Source organism: Dunckerocampus dactyliophorus, chromosome 2, assembly GCF_027744805.1.
Source record: "Dunckerocampus dactyliophorus isolate RoL2022-P2 chromosome 2, RoL_Ddac_1.1, whole genome shotgun sequence".
In the NCBI taxonomy this organism is placed as follows: domain Eukaryota; kingdom Metazoa; phylum Chordata; class Actinopteri; order Syngnathiformes; family Syngnathidae; genus Dunckerocampus; species Dunckerocampus dactyliophorus.
In genome coordinates this window covers 44,866,990-44,889,042 of record NC_072820.1, presented here as the reverse complement: position 1 = coordinate 44,889,042, position 22,053 = coordinate 44,866,990, and the positions used below count along the sequence as shown (strand labels likewise).

The 22,053-nt window shown below is 39.5% G+C and overlaps 1 protein-coding gene across 2 annotated transcripts in view; it reads right to left on the bottom strand.

Annotated features, from left to right (window-relative positions):
• The window catches only part of ipmkb (inositol polyphosphate multikinase b), a 29,528-nt gene extending 8,848 nt beyond the window's left edge, over nucleotides 1-20,680 (bottom strand). Inside the window, exons 1-6 of one of the 2 annotated variants that reach the window (XM_054763390.1) lie at nucleotides 20,550-20,658; nucleotides 19,540-20,381; nucleotides 10,954-11,039; nucleotides 9,145-9,241; nucleotides 8,161-8,333; nucleotides 3,562-3,643 (exon numbers count right to left, since the gene is read on the bottom strand). In XM_054763390.1, coding sequence (XP_054619365.1) covers nucleotides 3,562-3,643; nucleotides 8,161-8,333; nucleotides 9,145-9,241; nucleotides 10,954-11,039; nucleotides 19,540-19,768 — 667 coding nt within the window. In that variant the 5' untranslated portion in view covers nucleotides 19,769-20,381; nucleotides 20,550-20,658. Of the gene's footprint in view, nucleotides 1-3,561; nucleotides 3,644-8,160; nucleotides 8,334-9,144; nucleotides 9,242-10,953; nucleotides 11,040-19,539 lie in introns of both variants that reach the window. The other variant, XM_054763380.1, reaches the window with a different exon arrangement.
• Nucleotides 20,681-22,053: the final 1,373 nt, after the last annotated feature.

The window sequence follows — 22,053 nt, the reverse complement described above, 5'->3', positions numbered from 1 at the left end:
TCTCTGGACATGTTGTGTCTCCTTTTTCTTTCCCTCAGCACTAGTTGGTATTTGTTCCGCTCTATGTTGGAGGGTCCTAATAACCCCTAGTTTATGTTGTAGTGGATGGTTTGATTCAAAAAGCAGGTATTGGTCAGTGTGTGTGGCCTTTCTAAAGACCTCTGTAAGTAGCTGTCTGTCCTTTCCTATAATTACCTTGCAGTCTAAGAAGGCTAGTTGGTTTTCTTTAGTGTCCTCGCGAGTAAATTTGATATTGGTGTCCACCGCATTGATGTGATCTGTGAAAGACTGAATTTCTTGTTTTTTGATTATGACAAAGGTGTCATCCACGTATCTAAACCAGTGCCTTGGTTTTGTCCCTGAGAAGGATGTGAGAGCCTGTTTCTCCATCTCTTCCATGTACAGATTCGCCACTATGGGTGAGACTGGTGAGCCCATAGCACAACCATGAATTTGTCTGTAGAATTTCCCTCTAAACTGAAAATATGTGGTGTTAAGGCAAATTTCCAGTAATTGGCAGATGTGGTCAGCACTAAGTTTTGTTCTCCGATGCAGAGTTGAGTCCTCGAGCAGTCTCTTCCTCACCACCGAGACTGCTGCTGAGGTGGGGACAGATGTGAAAAGTGATGACACCTTTGTCATAATCAAAAAACAAGAAATTCAGTCTTTCACAGATCACATCAATGCGGTGGACACCAATATCAAATTTACTCGCGAGGACACTAAAGATAACCAACTAGCCTTCTTAGACTGCAAGGTAATTATAGGAAAGGACAGACAGCTACTTACAGAGGTCTTTAGAAAGGCCACACACACTGACCAATACCTGCTTTTTGAATCAAACCATCCACTACAACATAAACTAGGGGTTATTAGGACCCTCCAACATAGAGCGGAACAAATACCAACTAGTGCTGAGGGAAAGAAAAAGGAGACACAACATGTCCAGAGAGCGCTCTCAACCTGTGGGTACCCACGGTGGGCTTTTAACAAATGTCAAAAGAAGAGAGTAGGGAAAGAAACCCAAAAGCCCACAGAAGCTAAAAGGAGAGGAGTGGTAGTCCCTTATGTAGCGGGGGTCTCCGAAAAACTCCAGAGGATCTTATGGCAACACAAAATTCCTACCTATTTCAAACCAGTAAATACCCTGAGACAAAAATTAGTGCATCCTAAAGACAAGGCTCCAAACCAGAAACAGAGCAATGTGGTCTATTCCATCCACTGTAAAGATGAGGAATGCAAAGAGCACTACATTGGGGAAACTAAGCAAATGCTCCAAAAAAGGCTTTATCAACATCGCAGGGACAATGCTAGTGGTCCTCAATCAGCAGTACATCTACACCTTAAAGCTACCAATCACTCTTTTCAGGACAGCGAGGTAAAGATTTTGGCCAAAGAAAACAGATGGTTTGAAAGAGGAGTAAAGGAAGCTATTTTTGTCAAACAACAGAACCCATCATTGAATCGGAATGGTGGTTTGAGGTTCAATTTGGACCCTGTGTTCAGCAGGTTACTGAGACCAAAACCCACAGCTCTTAGTCTTGCAAATGAGGTGAAGGCAGGGCCGAGCCAGAACAATAGATGCTAACAAGCCAGTATCAGAGTCGTTCATACCCAATTCAGGGAGCGACACTTCCCTTTTATCGTAGGTGTGAATAACAGGATAGGATTATACCACTGTAAAGATGAGGAATGCAGGCTTAGTGTAACGAACCAATAGGAGGAGGGTGTTGGCACACCAATTCCGCCCACTCTTACTGTATTTAAGGCCTAAGCTACCAGCACTTATTAGTTTGCTGACGAAGCTCTTCGGATGAGGAGCGAAACGTCCGACACCTTCTACACAGAAGTACAGATGACGTCTCAAGAAGCCTTTTCCTCCTTGAATCAGATATGCTCACATCCAAATCACATACAAAGTGTTTGCCCCCTTCCTGATTTCTTTTTTTTTTGCATGTTTGTCACAATTACATTTTTCAGATCCAACAAATTTAAATATTAGTCAATGACAACACAACTGAACACAAAATGTAGTTTTTAAATGAAACTTTTTATTATTAAGGGAAGGAAAAACAAAATCAAACCTACATGGCCCTGTGTGAAAAAGTGATTGCCCCCCTGTTAAAACTTTACTGAGATTAAATGAGATCTATCAGTCTGGAAAAGCTTATAAAGCCATTTCTAATATTTTGGGAGTCCAGCGAACCACAGTGAGAGCCATTATCCACAAATGGCGAAAACATGTAGCGAACCCTCCCAGGAGTGGCCAACCACCCAAAATTACCCTAACAGCACAGCAACAACTCATCCAAGAGGTCACAAAAGACCCCACAACAACATCCCAAGAACTGCAGGCCTCACTTGCCTCAGTTAAGGTCAGTGTTCATGACTCCACCATAAGAAAGACACTGGGTAAAAACGGCCGGCATGGCAGAGTTCCAAGACGAAAAACACTGCTGAGCAAAAAGAACATTAAGGCTCATCTCAATTTTGCCAGAAAACATCTTCATGATCCAAGACTTTGGGAAAATACTTTGTGGTCTGATGAGACAAAAGTTGAACTTTTTGGAAGGTGTGTGTCCCATTACATCTGGCCTAAAAATAGCGCTGCATTTCGGAAAAGGAACATCTTACCAACAGTAAAATATGGTGGTGGTAGTGTGATGTCTGGGGATGTTTTGCTGCTTCCTGACCTGAAAGACTTGCTGTGCTCAACTGAACTGAAATGAAATGAACATGCTGTGGCATGACCTTAAAAAAAAAAACCTCCAATGTGGCTGAATGACAACAATTCTGCAAAGACGAGTGGACCAAAATTCCTCCACAGCGCTGTAAGAGACTCATTGCAAGTTATCACAAACGCTTGATTGTAGTTTCTAAGGGTGGCCCAACCGTTTTTTAGGTTTCGCGGGAAATCCCTTTTTCCACACAGGGCCATGTAGGTTTGGATTTTTTTCCCCCCTCCCTTAATAATAAAAAGTTTCATGATCTGAAACATTTAAGTATGACAAACATGTATAAAAAAAAAAGAAATCAGGGAGGAGGTAAACACTTCTTCACACTACTGTATGCACTACAGCTGTGTTGTGGAGTTTGGCTGTTGGCTATGTGCAGTCGTGCTTCTGCCTTTGCGGGGGCTTTTGTATTTGTGCTCTCACTTCTGTATTACATTAAGGTTCATCGGTCACTGTAGACTTACAATGAAGATATGGAAAAACTTGGGTGGCAGTGTGAAGAAGGTCTTGTCCTCCACTAGTTCTTTCAACGCATGTTGTACAATTTCCAAAATTCCTGGGAACTCATTGGTCAAACACCAATTATTAAATACCTGTAAAGTGTGTGGGTGTCATTTTAGCAGACAGGGGAGACAGGTGGACAGGTGACATCTGTGTTATAAATGTATTTTATGTATGAGTCCAATCATTTGTAACATTTTCTTAACTTGGAGTCGCTGAATGTGCACATTTCCCAAATGCAGACTACAAAAGGAGCCAGTGCCTCAACACCCACGAACCTCACAGCATTTTAGCAATAAGTATACATTATTGAAGACAAACATACCATCTTTAATGGTGTCCTTCAGCAGTCCCCTCCCGTAATGCTGGTCGAACGTGTCATACGTGTCACTGCAAAGCTTGTAAACCTGAGAGAAAATGAATTACATTTTAGGTTTTAGCATGGTGTTTACAGAGCGGTCAAGAAAAAAACCCAAAACACTTTGATGAAGAAATGGAAACGTCAAAAGAAATCACTGTTTGGTAACGTAAATGGGTGCACGTAAACTGTTCACGTCTCATTAAAAGAAAACTGAACCAAACCGCAAAGAAAACAGAAACACACAATGAGAACTGTATCATTTCATGAGATGTTACTGTTGTGATAATGGCGAGGGCAAATTAATTAGTAGCAAAAAATGAATTCCAATAGCATTCTAAAGCCAAAACTGAAAAAGGGTTAAATATCCAGGTTTTCCACTTGTTGCCTTTAAAACGGGACTGCAATGGATTGTTAGCAACTGTGGCGTGTGGCGACATCTAATGGTGTAACATTGTAACTACCTTGACTGACTGCAAGCCCACACCACCAGGATACGGTATAAACAGGAAGTCAAACAAACCACTGGTGTGAGTCACAGGGTTGCATACATCATATATCATACATATGACATCACACGCGACTTCAGAAAATCAAATAACCACCCTTGCAACACTGAGCCCATTCACGTGACCATAAAGATCATATTTGACACGTTTTATGTACATAGTATGTAGTATGTACGTGCTAAGTAAAACTCAAACGTACTGTGAAGTTAATGACCAAGTTAGTGTGTAGTGCCCCCCAGAAGTATTGGAACAGTGAGGTCAATTCCTTTATTTTTGCTGTATAGACTGAAAACATTTGGGTTTTATATCAAAAGATGAATATATGAGCAGAGCGCAACACTGAAGGTTTTCTTGCCAGGTTTGGATGCGAAGATAGCACCTTTTTTTTCATGTGAGCAAAAGTATTGGAACATGTGACTGACAGGTGTGTTTTGTTGCCCGCGTGTGTCCTGTTGCATTGCTTATTTAATCAATAAATAGCACTGAACATCTATGCTCAGTTTCAAATTAGGTAGGGTAGGTTTTGCTGGTGTAGACTGCATTTAGAGGTGAACAACATGAAAATAGAGAGCTGTCTATGAGTGGACAATGAAAATTGTGACTCTGAGATTGATCATAGCCAGAACAACCATTTGGAATGTCCTGAAGATGAAAGAAACCACTGGAGTAAGACAGAAACATTGTGAGAGCTGGAAAAAACAAATAAATAAATAAAGATCCTAAAACAGGGGTGTCCAAAGTGCTGCCCAGGGGCTATTTTGTGACTTTTTTTTTTTTTTTTTTAAATTGGCACATGGCATGTTCTAAAAATATAATTTAACATGAAAATAACAAAAACTGAAGTTGGAATTAAACAGAAAGTCAATTTTATAAGAATAACATCATAACATTATGAAAAAAAACATAATTTTAGGAGGAAAATGTTGAAATAGTAAATGATTTTTTAAAAGTCGTATTATGACAAACAAACGAAACAAAATAAAGCTGGAATTTTTTGAAAAATTCTGTTGCCAAACTAGCATAAGGGAATGAAGTCATCAAATTGCAAAAGAAAATTTACAAGAAGAAAGTTGAAATAATATGAAAAACAGCTGTGATTTTCATATAATAAAGTAAAAATATTAAGAAAAAAGTTGTATTCCAACTTGAAAAAAGTTAGCAATTTTACGAGAATAAACTCATTATATGAGGAAAAATAATCTAATTTTAGTAGCATAGAGTTGAAATACTAGATACAAAAATACAGAAGTCAAACAAAATAAACAAAATAAAGTTGTCATTTTTGGAAAATTAGGTTGGGTGAAAAGTCATAATATTATGGGAATAAAGTCATAATATTACAAAAAGAACATTTACCAAGAAGAAAGTTGAAATATTTGGAAAATTTTAAAAAAATTTGAAATATTGGGGGGGGGGGGACCAAGAAAAAAAGACCAAACTACTAATATACTTATGCTAAGCTGAGATGTAGGTTTTTCTTGAACTATACATACACAAAGTGGCCATTGCATCCTTTCATTTTTCACCATGTGGCGAAGGCGAGTGACATCAGCAAAATTGTAAAGTAAAAGTAAAGTTTTATGGACGGATTAATGAAGGCTCATCATTGCACTTATGGTAAATTCCAGCCTTGCCTTTATATTCCTCTTGCTTTTGTGTAGCCATTGTACTTTGTTGTTCATGAAGTCTTCTACCCAGCGGACAATTGATTGACTCAAGTTCAACTAAACGTGCCGGGTCATTTGGTGAAAAGGGGGATAACGTTAGAGCAATTGATGGCATTCACGTTCGGCATTTGCAAACCACATGCTTGGTTGTGACAGATGAGTAGTAGGTGGTAGGTGTCGCTGAGAACAAAAGAGCCACAATTTGTTCACGGGGCATTTCTTCACTCAAACTCACTACACAGACCGATACGACACTATTTATAAAATGGTTTCGGCCTTGAGTTTGACACATAGTGGTCTGGTGTGAGTATGCCCGTACAGTACTCACCCACGGTGTTTAAACCACAAACGCACCTTTGTCCCACTCAGTGTTAATCATTAAATGAGGTGCAGCCAGTTGTTGATGAATTCCAATTTTGCTTCAGCCAAAAGGCCTTTAAAATATGTATACAGACATAAATAAAAGTTTAACATTCTTAATTATGACGATAATATAACAAAAACATGGATCTATATCAGTTAATTCCATTTAATACCAGTAGATTTTACATTTGTGTACTGATAATATCTTAAAATGAGCAGGAAATGATATTGGAACAAACAAAGCTGATTGGTAGATGTGACACTATTTAGTTTGCTTCCTTTCCAAAAGATAAGATGCACAATTATGCTTTCCACTCCTGTCTCGCCCATGTGGACCCAGTAAACATCTTGATGCGTGTTTAAGTTTCCACTGACAGTGTGTGTGTTCTGTGCCTGAGTTATAAGGACACAAAGGACCAAAAGAAAGCTATTGCTGTTATAAGGTGAACCAAGGATTTCAGGAATTGGGAAATTAACAGATAAACTGCCAGACCTTTCATTTAGAATGCCAAAAGTGTCAGACAGATTAAAAATTTGACAACTACCGGCCAATTATTGAATGCACGGCAATAAGGGTGTAACTAAGACATGTACTCGCATCGCATAGTCACGCAGCTGTGCCAAACCGAAAGCCCCATACCCATTTTCCACTTTGTACACATTTCAAGTGAGGGACAGGAAGTGTACATTCAGGGTAGCGATACGCCTCCACAAGCCCAGTGAGTGTGATTAAAAGTGGACTACAGTAAATTCTGGACTATAAGCAGCTACTTTTTTCACACGCTTTGAAGCCTGTGGCAATTTATGGCTAAAAGAACTCCAGTTCCCATTATTCTTAGAGTGCAGATTCAGGAAGTAGTGAAGTGTACGCTACACGTTTTGAAGTCTTATGCAGCGATTGTGTCTTGATTGGACAAATCTTAAGAAAGTTCGATCAAGTGTATAATTACTACAGCTTCTGCTTGGATCTCACCGGAGCCAACGAGTGACACTGGGAAAAGAGTGTATGTGGGGATGGGTTTATAGTGTGTCTTTCTGTGTAAATATTCCATGTTACAACATGGACACCTGCAGCTTCCAGACAAATGCGGCCTATATTCAGTGGTGTTAAAAAGTGTTTGCTCACTTCCCGATTTCTTGGTATGATGTTCTTTTTCTGAAATGCAGCGTTACTTTTATGCCAGATGTAAAGGAACACACCTCTTCCCAAAAGTTCAACTTTTGTCTCGTCAGACCACAGAGTATTTTGGGGATCATCGAGATGTTTTCTGGCAAAATTGAGACGAGCATTAATGTTCTTTTGGTTCAGCAGTGGTTTTCGTCTTGGAACTCTGCCATGCAAGCCGGTTTTGCCCAGTGTCTTTCTTATGGTGGAGTCATGAACACTGACCTTAACTGAGGCAAGTGAGGTCTGCAGTTCTTTTGATGTTGTTGTGGGGTCTTTTGTAACCTCTTGGATGAGTTGTCGCTGTACTCTTGGGGTAATTTTGGTTGGCCGGCCACTCCTGGGAAGGTTCGCCACTGTTCCATGTTTTGGCCATTTGTGGATAATGGCTCTGGAGTCCCAAAGCTTTAGAAATGGCTTTATAACCTTTTCCAGACTGATAGAGCTCAATTAATTTCAGTTATGTTTTAACAGGAGGGGAAGTCACTTTTTCACACAGGGCCATGTAGGTTTGGATTTTTTGTCTCCCTTAATAACAAACTTTCATTTAAAACCTGCATTTTGTGTTTAGTTTTGTTGTCATTGACTAATATATTTTAAGGTGTTTGATGATTTGAAACATTTAAGACACAATTTAAAATCAGGAAGAGGGCAAACACTTCTTCACACCACTGTATTAACATTTTGTTTCTTTCAATATGGTGGGTGCAGTTTATATTCAGGTTCATTATTCATCATTTATCGACCACTTATAAGGCTTGTAAAGGTACCAACATACAGTATACTTCCATGTTTAATAAAGCAGAGTATTCTTTAGATATTTAGACATAACATTATGCATAAACCTTAAAGTCATACTCACTCTCATGCCAAGGACCAGAAAGCCTATTTCCTCCATCAGTGGGTACTTCCTAATCTGCTGCTCCCTTTTCTCCTGTGAGGCGAATGGATCGTAGCTTCGCTGGCCCAGCTTCACATCCATGATACACGGCTTGACGAAGTGTCGAGTCACATCCTCTAGCTTCATGTACAGATCTGAGGCAGTGACAGACAAATTGCTAATTATTTGTAGTTGAGAAACACCGGCGGCTTTGGGGTACAAAAGTAACTGATCGCATAAATAATGTGACAATTCTCGTTTGTCTTTGTATTCTACAATTACTGGCTAAGATAACATGTAGGGGATATACAAACTGACTACCATGTCTACAATGCTTCACAATTTAACTTACAGTCATGTGCACAGAATAGGACACTGCATGGAGTGACATTTGTGGCGGGTTCTAAGGCACCTCAGTTTTATTTACACAGCGATAATTCACAACACAAGTTGTCTCATGGCACATTACGTGTTAAGCAGGTCTAGAACCACATTCCTCATACATTAAAGGAAACCAACATGAAGAAATAGCGACTGAGAGAGAGTGGAGCCACTGGGGGAGGGATGAGAAAACACTGTGTATAACAATAATTGCACCAATAACAGAAGAGAAAGACAACCAGGTTAGTGAGAGTCAGGGAAGAAGACACCTATGAGCAGCTGTATTGATAGCAGTAAGCCAATAAGCCAATTGAGATCTACTAATCAGCAGGACAATTGCTGACTAGTACTGACACCTATTACTAAGACAAGGAATGTGGTCGCAGTGTTGGTGTATGCGGCTCTGCAACCAGGAGTTGAGATGAATATCAATACTTAATGGCCCACTGGTAACGTCGCATAACTAACTTTGGCACAAATAGTGCTCGATCATTGTCAGCTATTTCTTATTATGATTGTTGTTAAGACTACTATGAACTAAATTGCATCCACAAGTGTGCACACACACACATAAACTTGTCTCACCATTAGGTGCATCAGGAGAGGACCAGGTGCCGTAATATTTTGGGAGATGGTTCTGGAGCTGAAGAAGAAAAGGGTCACAGCAGTCCTCTGCATATACCTGGGACATATAATAGAAATCAGCAAAATCATCCCTCTTCAACATAACACTAAGGCAGGGATGTCCAAATGTTTTCCACTGCAGGCCACATACTGAGAAATCGGTAACACTTTATATTAAGGTGCTTGTAATGAGCTTTAATAAGCAATAATTAAAGTTAATAAGCCTCTTATTATATCAATAAGATTATATATTAAATGCTTATTTGCATGAATAAGCCTCTTAATGAGGATTTATTAAAGAATGTATTTACTTAACATTAATGGGATATTTATTGACAATAGTGCTCAAGTAATGATAATAATGCCTTATAAAGGCTAATAAATCCTGATATTATGTATTTATTAACAGTTAATAATGCTGCTGTGCAGCTAAAGGATCTAAAGTGTGCCTTATTAGGATTAATAAACAAAATATTGTGCACATATTAACAGTTAACAATGCTGTGGGAAAAGCATCCCATTAGGATTAGGATATAATATGTAATAAATCAATAATACATGAACGTTATTATATTCAAAATTGCACTTAAAAAACCCGCAAAACAGCGAATACGCAAAAGGTGTGACCCGTGATGTAGCAAACACTGTACGGTATATCTAACCCTAACCCTAATTGTACTAATATAATTGTTTAATACAGCAATACTTTCAACTTTAATTACTACTTCCATCCATCCATCCATCCATTTTCCTCCAGTTATCTGGGTCCGGGTCGCGGGTCTCAGTAGGGAAGCCCAGAGTTCCCGGTCCCCGGCCACCTCCTCCAGCTCCACCGGGAGGACACCAAGGCTTTCCCAGGCCAGCTGTGAGACATAATCCCTCCAGCGTGTCCTAGGTGTGCCCCGAGGCCTTCTCTCGGATGGGCATGCCCTAACACCTCACCAGGGAGGTGTCCGGGAGGCATCCGGACTAGATACCCGAGCCACCTCAACTGGCTCCTCTCGATTTGAAGAGGATGTGAGCAGCGGCTCTACTCTGAGTCCCTCCCGGATGACTGAGCTCCTTACCCTTTCTCTTAGGGGTGAGTCCACCCACCCTACGGAGGAAACTCTTTTCAGCCGCTTGTGTCCGTCAATTACAACATTTCAGTGCATTAACATGAAAATGAAATAAAAAATGGTGCCAGCATATTTTTGCAAGTCATAAACATTTCATGTAAAGTTAATTTTCCTATCTTTGGAAGAATAGCCTCTGGCATTTATAAAGGAAACAAAACTCATGGAAATGAAACATAATCCATGCGGTACTCAGGTATTTAGCATTAATTATTCAACAATTTGTGTTCTCATTTGCCTCAAGTTGAAGTCTTTCTTTGTTGGCATTGTGTTCAAAATACATCAAACACAAGGGCTTGTCTTTAAAGTCAAATAACTAGTACTCACTTTCCCATATTGCCTAAAACGCAAAACATGTCACAGTACAAAGGAGGGTTTGGATGGGGAGGAGCCAGCTGGTGACAGGGAAGCAGAATCAAGGCTTTACACAGCAGTACCAGTTTTGAGCTCCTCCTGCTGGTAGTAATGGCAATCATTTTGATAAAATAAATGGCCGTGTCCGGCCAGTTGCCCTTGTCTGAATTAGATTACCCGAATAATCGTTTTTCAGTATGTAATAGAAACATAAAAAATACGATTAAAAATGCTGAAGCAGCAAAGTTAGTCAAGTTCCAAATGTTAAACTATTGGCAACAACCATACAGATGTGTCATACCATGCTGTAAAACTGCATCTCCCTTGGTCCTCTGGGTGGAGGCTGAAGTTGCTTCAGGACTGTTCCATCTGGATGCTGCAGAATTCCTGCAAGAAAAAAAATAAAAAAAATTTAAAATGTGAAGCTACAACCTCCACTGAGCTCCTCCATAGTTCATCAGTCTTTAGGACAGTTAGTGAGCCCCTCCAATAAGTGAGAAACGTCAGCTTATCAGCCAATGTATGTCACTTGTATAAGACACCCGATTACTTACAAATGCTTGATTATCATCAAAACAATTATCCTGACTGAACACATGTGATGTGTATAGATCAACTGAAGAGGTTTGTGATTATTCATCCCTTCCTTTCATCTCAGGTGAGGACTCCTTGTCATGTCAGTAACATTGGAAGCCATCAGGACCATCAAGGTTACATTTTTTTCTCATAAAAAAATAAAACTTTCTTCCACCTTTCAATGTCCCATGTATAGTGCTTCAGTGCAAATTCCAAATGGCAATTTTGTAGCATTGGAGACAAGAACTTTGAAGACGTTTTTTTGTTGTTCTGTCGCAGATGGCATCTGCTGGTTATTGGACTGCACTCGGCACCAGTAAGAACCTTCATTTAGGCTGAGGATCATCCTTTGTCTTGACGGACAGTCAATCGGATCCTCCGGCTCAGGGCGGGTGACGTTTTTTTGAATTGCCCACTTGACTTTTTTGTTCCATAAACCTTTGGATCTTTTAAGAAGTTTCAAATGATTGTCTTACTGCGTCCAACCTCAGCCACAATGTCGTGCTGCGAGAGGCCTTGCTTATGCAGCTCAACAATCACACCGCATTCAAAGAGAGAACCCTTTTTTGCCTTTGCTATCAAGAGATCATGACAGTGAGAATACCTGACAGAAAATAACATTGAATCCACATTTTTGCCTAGATTTTGGCTTTTAAATGCTGTGGTCTTCCAACTTTTGATCAGTTGATGAACAGCCTATTTCACTTTAATGCTTGTTTGCAAGAAATTGCTTACTCAAAACATTTTTTGTCTCACTCGCATTTCTTCTTTTTGCATTTTGAAGCTCTACTTAGAACTAAGATCCAACAGTGCAAAATGTAAATTTTGATCAGGAGTGTATTTTCTAGGGCTGTCAAAAATAGCGTGTTAAAGGCAGTAAAAAATGTAATTGATTACCGTAAAGCACCGTGTATAAACCGCACTTTTTTTCCACTGGTAAGAAGCAAAAAATCGGGGTGCGGTTTATACACGATGACAGGTCTGTGACCAGACGCAGAAGTTGACGAGAAGCCCATTTTAGAATAGCCGTCTGTGGGTCCGCTCGTCATCAGAACGACACTTCCTCATTGTAACTGGACGACTGCGAGATTGCATTCACGGACACTCTGAACATCACAACATGTCCTGCCATTTATTTTCTGCTCATAAAATACAGTAAACATTGGCATATTTCACACACAGTTGCAAATGGTAATTAATCATGATTAATTAATTTGAAAACTGTGATTAATTTGACAGCCCTGATATTTTCAGGCGTTAACGTCTTTGATGCAGCCTATAAAACTGTACATGATATATCAAATGTTATCTGGAAGAGGAACAGAGGAAGAAGAAATGAGTAGACCAATATCTTAACACTACTGGAGCAACACTGATGTAAATGGGATAACTAAGACAGATTTTTCTTGTGACACTCAGGTTCATGAGGCAGTTATGCAAGTATGAACGTCATTGTAAGGGCTAGGTCAAGCTTTAATCCTAGGCAGACAAATATAGTATTTAAACAGTATTACTGCTGGAAGCAGGTACAACCACCAACCACCTACAGAGGTTTCGGTTGGGGAAAAAAAATCTGTTGATTACGCCTACGATTAGAACTATATTTTCATTTCAACAGTCAAGCTGAAGGCTGTGTGGGAAGATACAATGCAGATATTTATGCATTCTGGGTATGTTGTAAATTGGGTTTAAATGGGGCGCATTGAAAGTGCTAACAAACCGTGATTTATTACTATGAATGCGGTTATGGATGAGCAAATACAGCTCTCAAGCAAACCTTAGCCTATTAATGTGTTAATTAGCTACATTTTACAACGTGACTGAAAATGTTTAACTTGAAAACTCCGATGACACACGTGTGTCGTCTCCATGAAATGATCACTACAAAAAACACATGTACACGCACTGAAACTACACATTTCCTGAGTGTTTCAACATAAATTTAGATAAATATAAATACACTAAATATAAGTTTATCTTTGATACTAGCAAGGTCTGTTACTAACAGGAGTACTCCGATCAACACCAGACGCTTTTTCTCCTCTGAACTACTTTGTTGCCCCAAAAGTCCCTCCAAATCTGACAGTCAATCAAAACCGTGGGAGACTCATAATACGCTCTGGGTGTGAGCACATCGATGGCTGCTGCTTGTCGCCCTAGCCAGCGAGCAAAAAGAAACAGGCTGTCAATTCACTGTGCTGCACATTTCTTGAGGCGTCACATAGTGAGGTTTAACCAAGATACTATCACAACCCTGCTAATTGGCATCCGTTACACATGCACACTGCCCTTGTGCTTGTTTATTCTGTTGTCATAACTGGTAAACTTAAGACAGTTTCAAGCTTAAACGTTTATTGGATGTTGTTTGAAGCTGATATTTTGCGGCTCCAGGCGATTTTTCTATAGTGGGCGAGGGGACAAAATGGTTCTTCTGATAGTAAAGGTTGCGGACCCCTGGCCTAACTGATTATTCAAAACAGCAAGTTTCATATTAAAATCATTAGTTGCAGCCCTACAGACAAGGCAACAAAGAAGTGCCTCAAGAAGAAGCACATTAAGGTCCTTGGCCGAGCCACTCTCCGGACCATAATCTCACAGGAAAAATGGATGCGGCAGCTGATATTTTGAGGTGCCGAACGGCTCAAAACCTCAAAAGTTTCAGGATTTGGAGAATATCAGCGAAAAGGAGTGGACCAAATCTCTGACATGTACACAACACTGGTGGCTATTAGAAGAAACGTGTGACCTGAGTACTTCAGTTTCACCACCAAGTCTTGTTGTCACTGGGGATCAAACACTTAATTCACTCAGTAAACTACAAATTCTAATACTTTATTTTTTTCCATTTATTTTTTTAAATATTCATCATCAATAAAAGGCATTTACTGAAACCAATCATTAAGGATCAGTTTAAATGTGAGAAATGACCAATGTTGCTTTGTGGTCCTGTGCTTCATGACAACAATAGTTCCTGTTTTAGTACTCTTGAACAATACCTATGCAGGTCAACTTGCATGGCGGCCTGGGCAAACTTGCTGTGGGGAGGAGTGACCACAATCTTGTTCAGTCAGCAGCAATACAGGCTGAACAGGATTCCACTATTTGTTCAACACAGCAAAGCCTATATAACACAAAACCACTCCAGAGTGTTGATATTGTGCCACTACTACAATGTACTGTGTGTGACCAGTGTTAATGATTATTCAGGACCAAACCCTGACAGAGAATAAGATAAGATTATACTGCCTTACTGTCAATACATTGGTAACTGAATGCTTCTATGTTCTACCAGACAGACAGAAAGGAGACATCTGTCACGATTCACTGTCAAAAAGACAGGTTTTATTTGAGATTGATTGAATAATTGATTTGCTTTATGTTTGTGAGTCTAGTAATTCATTTAAACGCAACTTGTGGCATGTGCTGGCACCTCCGGCCAGGTTTTGGGGACTGGTCTCTGGGCTGGGGCTGGCAGGGTGCGTGCCTAGAGAGTGGCGAGGCATACGGGCGTGTTCAGTGGTGAAAATGTGTGCCTGTTGGTAACTCGCCGGTAGGGGAGGGCACGGATGTGATAATGCATTTATTTTCTCTAATATTTTCAGGACTGACCGACAAAGTCCCAAAGATCAACTGGCCGATCACAATCACCGGTTTGGCAACCCCTGTACTAAAACATGTTTCCCAATGACTAATAACATACAATGTTTAACTTTCTCAATCCTGTGAACCACAATGCTCAGTCACAGTTAATCTAATCTAAGTCACAGTTTTGATTTACAATTTGCCCGACACACCATTCAATACGTTAACACGTGCAGTGGATCCCCACAGTTGCAAATAAAAATTCGCAAATTCGTAGATTATTTTTCGATAAAAGCATTTTTTTTAATTTGTGGAAAAAACCTAATTTTGTGCTTTTAATCTCCATACTTAAGCCATTTGTGGCAGAAAAGCAAACTCATTCAACCTAAATTGCTGATAACTTCTAAATATGTGATAATGAATACTACAGCTGAGCATGGGCCCGTATGAGAGTCGGTATGATAACTTTGGGCAAAATTATCACTGTCTCCAGTATTATAATCACAGCTGTAAAACATGTTATTTTGAAATATCTTGTTGAAAAAAAGCTTGCGTCACCAAGTTTCACTTCCTTTGCCGAGTGATGTGATTGACGTTTGCAACTGTTGCTATGTGGTTGTTTCTTGTTGTTCAGTGGAGAGTAAATGGGTGTATACTATTTATCCTCAACTCCTGTCTTGTTCTGAATCACATCCCCACATTTGGTGACCATCTATGTGAGTAATATGTCGACCGATAACAGCACCACCCAGCACTACTGCGCATGTGTACCCAAGGAAACGGGTTGTACATGAAGTTATCCTTCTAGATAAGCATACTTTTGAAGCAATTTTTCACGAGAGTACAATGTTTTCACTAAATAATGCTATATTAGTGTATTTTACGCTGCGACCTGTCGTGTCAATACGTGTTTACATGACAAGTGATTAAATGATGACATTTACAACTTATTATCTTATGATATTCACGTTCACATGACAAAAACGTACTTAAATAGTGTTATGTGCTTACACATTTTGTTCGATAGCTGAAAAGCCAGATGACACACACACTAAATCCACACACCCTGGATGCAGAACTCTACGAGTGTACACGTCTACGTCACACGGGCGCCATTCGATGCTAACCAGGCAGCTAACGTCAATGCTATCTATGCCGCGAAGGTTAAGTTGCCCGACTTTTGGCAACACAGCCGTTTTCAGCACATCGAAGCCCAGCTCCTATGCGAGGAATAACACAGGATGTGACAAACTCTTTCCACATAGTGGCAGGGCAGGACCTCCACTTTCTCTCATACCGTAGGAACGGTATGTGGTAGTCGTTCTGAAACGCTGACGTTTTCATACCGTGGTATACCTTGAAACCGGTAACCGGCCCATGCCTACCTACGACAAACAGAAGCACAACTTCTATTCATGTCTTAAATGGCTTATTTTTCTGAGTATGTCTATTGTATTGGGTAATATGAATGTAAATGAGACTACATGGGTGTTATTTCATGTCTAGAGGGCTCTCATAATGTTAAAAACTGTATTTAGAAGGTCTTAAACAAGTTTTCTATGACGTAAGAAGGAATCCTATCACGGAACCAAACACGGGATTAGTGTATAGTCTTTTTAGCGCATGATAACACTTGAGTACAGTCAGCGAGAGCAACAGACTTTCATGGATACTCTTGTTCGGTTATGAAGTACGCATATAAAATGCTGACTGACCAGCTTGCCTGACGCCATGGTGCGTGAAAACACTTCTGAGGTATGTGGTTTTTGTGTATGTCTTTTCACCACATTGTAAGATATGATCTGAAAAGAGCTAAATTTTTTTTTAAACAGGACTTCTACATTCCTACACCAAAACAGATCAGAAATGTCTGCATCCCTACGGGCTCGATTCAGACACTTCGGTTCATACTCTTCGGTATAGACTACAATATTTACACAATTCAATAATCTTTTCCCAATCAGTACGCATTGTATGCTTGAAAAATATCAAGAACGCTGTCCGGAACTGTGTGTAGGCGGGTAAGTTGACAGTTTTGCACTTATTTACGCCAATTGCCAATCGAGTCATATTTCCTAGCTCAGGGCTAACATTGTGATGAGTAACACCACTCAGACACGCAGCCAGTCACCCTGATACATCGCTTCAAACCCCAGTTTGCCAACCAGCCAGTCACCCGGGATAGGAAAGGTCACCATAAACATCTCTGGACCCAGTTCAAGGTACGGTGGCTTTGAAATTTCCATTTCCAGTAATAAAAACAATTTCATGACCAGGATGTTGCAAACTTTTTTTTTTTCAAAAAACTTCAGCATTGACTCATAACTGAGAGGAAGGCGTCTCAGCTGTGGCCAAGACTGAGAGAAGTACTTTACCCACACATTAGTTGTTCACATAAGAAAGGATATTGATTTTAGCAGGAAGGTTTAGGCAAGGCAATGAATTAAATGAAGTAATGTAGAAAATGCATTACAATGAAATGAAATAAAAACCTGTTTGACTTCTGTTATAAAAAGTGTGTGTCTGCTATTATACTGATATAACCATGTAGCGTTTAAGCGTATGACATCCTGACTGTAAGTAAGTAAGGCAGAATTTTAATGAAATGCTGGTACTGAACAGCATTAAATGACCCCATTTACTCTGGCATTATCATTGAAATTTCATTGAAACCACATTCATTTTTTGTTATGTTGAAATTTGAACGTTGTTTAAATGTTCACATAAAATAAAATTGAATTGTGTTGGTCTAAAGTTATGAAATCAACGTTTCCATATTGGGCGAAAACTGATGATATATCGACATTGAAATCCGACAATGATTCAATGATGTAGCGTTGGCAATTCAGCGTAGATTCTACATCATGTAGATTCTCTACCGGTGGGTCAGGACCTGAAAGTGGGTCACAAATCCATTCTGGGTGGGTTGCAACCATCATGTAAAAATTACATTTAAATATGTAATATACAGCTGACGTCTGACTATTAAACTTTGATCAGCTGATGAAAAGCCTATTTCACTTATTTGCAATAAACTGCTTACTCAGTTTTTTGTGTGTCTCACTCCTATTTCTTCTTTTTGCATTTTAGGGCTGGTATTCAGCTGGTCTTAAAATGTATGATCAGGAGTGTAATGATTGCTCCACTGTGTTGATGGACTTTCTGCTTCTAGGAAAATTATACAGTAGTTACATTTAAACCACCTGCCCCCACTCAGACAATAATCAGTCTTCAAAGAAAACTTTGAAGCACAAAATTAACAAGATAATCACAAATGCACATGTTCTGTGTTGTTGTTTTTTGCAAGCAGCGGAGGTTATGTTTTTGCTGGCGTTTATCTGTTTGTTTGTGTTCAAAATAACTTGGAAAAGTTCTGAATGGATTTGGATGAAATTTTCAGGAATGGGATATGGAAGAACTGATTACAGTTTGGGGGTGATCCGGATCCCCGTCTGGATCCAGGAATTTTTTTTTAAAGGATTCTTTAACTTTGCGAGATAGGACCATTTTCTGCATTTGTGCATATAACCCCACAAAAATGGTCAGAGCAAAACAAAACAAAAAAAAAACAGGACAAGTTTCCAACAGGTTGTACAAATATCAGATAAGACTGATAAAAAAATTTGGGATTATTTTTGTGGTGTGAATCACAATATGGGGGGGAACTATGGCGCTTGGCGGAGGGTCTGCGCTCTCCGAGTGCTTCTCTAGTTATTATTTTGTGGTCCTTTCCAGTTTGTACTGTTTCATCAAGTTTTCCCCTCACACACACAATTTGCATAGTCAAATTCTGTTGTAAATTCTTAATACTAGCTTGGAGAGCGCTATGAAATGAAAACAAACAATCACCAATAATCAATTATCAAGTTTACACACATTATATAAGCTCGGAAAAGGTTTAACTCTGCATAGACACAATAAAAACAACAACAAAAAAAACCCCACACATTCCTAAGCAAAGTCCATTTCAAACCAATGTAAGAACTTAAGCACAGATATGAGAATGCACACAAACACAAAAACAAAAAACAACCAATTTGCAATAAAATACTTGGTCGTGACTTGATGACCATTGGAAAATGTAGGTCCCGGGTTGAGATCATTTGAGAACCCCTGTTATTCATTGTTTCAATGCTTGCTATCTGGGTCCTTTCCAGGGTCAACCTGTTGTCGTCATTAAAACTGGATTAACTGTAACTGTTTCAACCAAACTTTGCAGTATGGGTAGAAAGATGAACTGCTTTCTGCTGCTGCGCTATAGCAGTAGGGCAAGGGGTATTGTTTTGATCACCGTTTTATTACTACACAACTGATTTCCATGTGTCTTTGTTGGTGGCACATGCGCTGAAAAAGGAACCCTTTCACTTTTGGTGAAAATCAGGATAAAGGAATTGTATTGTTTGGCGCGTCTCAATTGTTTTTACACGCTTTGGTTAAGTTCACCAGTAGCTAAGGTCTGCAGTGTAAATTCGATGGGACATTTCCGCATCCTGTTACTTCATTTCTCAGTGAATCGTGTAATAATTGAAATGAAAATGCTAAGAATTGTTTGGCTTTGGCGGAGCTCTACTCTACCAACAGTGAATATGTTATCTTCCACTTCATTTTCCTGTCATACATACACTATGGAAGAAGCTGTCCAAGCAACAAGAGCATATTCAGATTTGGTAATCGAAAAGGGTACACGTGTTGTCATTAAAAAAAAAAAAGTTTTGGTGCATTTACTCACCCACTTTATCGACTCCATACTTGTGACCCGCGACCTGATGTGACAGTGGTACGCATCCATTCAGGTGAGCCGGACCTTGTGGTTCCTTTGGCCGCTGAGTACTCTTCTCTTTGGTGGAGCCACCGGGAGATATGCACGGGGTCATGTTGACTGTGCTGGAAGTCAGCTCCAGTCTGCCCAGGGCTAACGTGGACTTCATCATAATTTGGTGATGATGACTTGCTGACATTTGTAATAAAAGATAATCTCCGCCCAAATCAAATCCAAATGTCACTGCATGGATTCACATACTTTTTACACAAGAATCGGCCTGGATATAGAGTAATTGCAATAAAATGTTTGGGCGTGAGGTTGTGAAATCTTTAAAGTGGCCCAGTCCAGACGTAAGCAACACAGCGGCTCCTTTTGCTGCTTTCGACCACCAACAGCAACTTGAGTGACGTCCGGTAACAGTGTTGTAATCCCCGCTGTGTCCTGCGACGAAGCAGCGGTCCCTGATTCAATGGTTTTCATATCTTGAACAGCAGCACAAATACAATCTGGCCACATCCCACTTCCTGACAACGTCAATCATAGAAGAACAGGAACGATTTCCGCACAGGAATTTCAAAATAAAACACAGTACGGAAAACTATAAATTATACTGCCAATATTCTACGAGGCAATAGGTTGCAGCATCACCCACGAGATATAATGAACGTCATTATGGATTCATAGTATCCAACGTCCAGTGAAGTAATCCATTTCTTCACTTTATAAGGTCCTGTTGCCTCTGCGTGTCGAGGATGTTGCGACACATTCAGGAGTGGTATTCCGTTCCCGTCAATAACAACAACAACAGGCTGCAAGAATGGAGATTAAAACGTACCATAAATCACAAAAATAGGCTATACAGTCCAAATGTGGATTCCCGAAACATACATTTTGCACAAAGGCCTATTAGCTATTCTTAATCGCGTCAAAAAAATCACAACACACGCCGTACGAACACCTTAATACATGAGGCCTACCCTTTGATAGTGAGACGACAAACGACACATTTCAGCCCTAATGCCTTGAGGTGCGTGGGATTCAGCCAGGAGATAGCCATCACACTTCTTTTGATCGAAATTTGTTTCCATGACAAACTGTCGCAAAGCATATTTTCACTCCTTTACGGCAGCCGTGTAAAGGTATTTTTTCAACAAACTTTATTGAAAAAACTTCCGTTTGCTGAATAAACAATGACAATGAAGCGATGTAAACATTTCCTCGCCAGATTAGATAAATAAAAAAATAAATAAATAATTAATTAATTTCATTAATTTTTTACATTTATTTTTATTTTATATAAAATATTGTAATTAGCAAATAATATAATAAAATCAAATTTTTATATCCAGATACAATTGTTATGGTGGAAAATACACTGATAATAACAATACTGTCATTGATTGCAATGAGATAAGTGGTTAAGATAATGCATACTGTTTGAATCTCATGAGTCTGGATCTTGAAAGTACCACTCGACTAAATGCCTACATAAATCCTCCCTGTTATTAGATATACAATAAAATAAAAAACAATAAATCATGGGACTAAGAAGTATCTTCAACCAATTTGAAGCCAAAAGTGAATTATTCTCTTCTTTTTCTTGTTATCCTCTTAATGAGCGACCTGTGTCAACAATTTTAAAAACCCTCCAAAAAACTCAATGCCTCAGCAGCCAACACTGGTCGTGACATAGTTTCTAACTCATCTCATTTGATCTTCTATAATTCCCATCGATCTATCTACCAAATTACACTTATCTGTTGATTCACTCCAATCAGGATCGTGTTCCATAAACACAGATGGTGGAATGAGTAAACAGATGAAAAAAACTGTTTACAGTCAAAGTAAGTGTTTGTGCCTAGCATGATGATGTTTGTGTGCGCATGCAGCATGAATTAGATTCAGTTTAGCTCTGAAATTCAGTGAACCAAACCATTTTAACAACATTTTCCATCACAGTGTGCAACCCCTTTTGAAATACATTCTTATACACAGTGCATATTTTATTTTTCATTATGGTTTTAGGTCAAATTGTAAACTAAAGATCTACTTAGAATGTCTGAAAATAGCCAATGTCACATGAATGAATGTAGCATTCATTCCTAATAAAGTAAAATATAAATTAAATGTTTAAAAAAAAGGAAATGGATTACTTCACTGCTTGATGCCAGTGTTTCCAGGAAGCTAGTGGGAATGTTGCTCCAGGTGGTGAAGAAAGCTTCACGGAGGGCATCCACTGTCTGGAACTGATGCCCATTTTTGTAAACTTCCCTTGCCATCCATCCCCAAATGTCCTCAATTGGATTTAGATCAGGGAAACACGCAGGATGGTCCAACAGAGTGATATTATTCCTCTTTGTCAAGCGGACATTGCGAACTGCAGCATCGCCCTGTTGAAAAAGCCAGTCTTTACCACACAGACGAAGGCCCTCAGTCATGAGGGATGCCCCCTGCAACATCTCCTAAAAATTCCAAACGGGC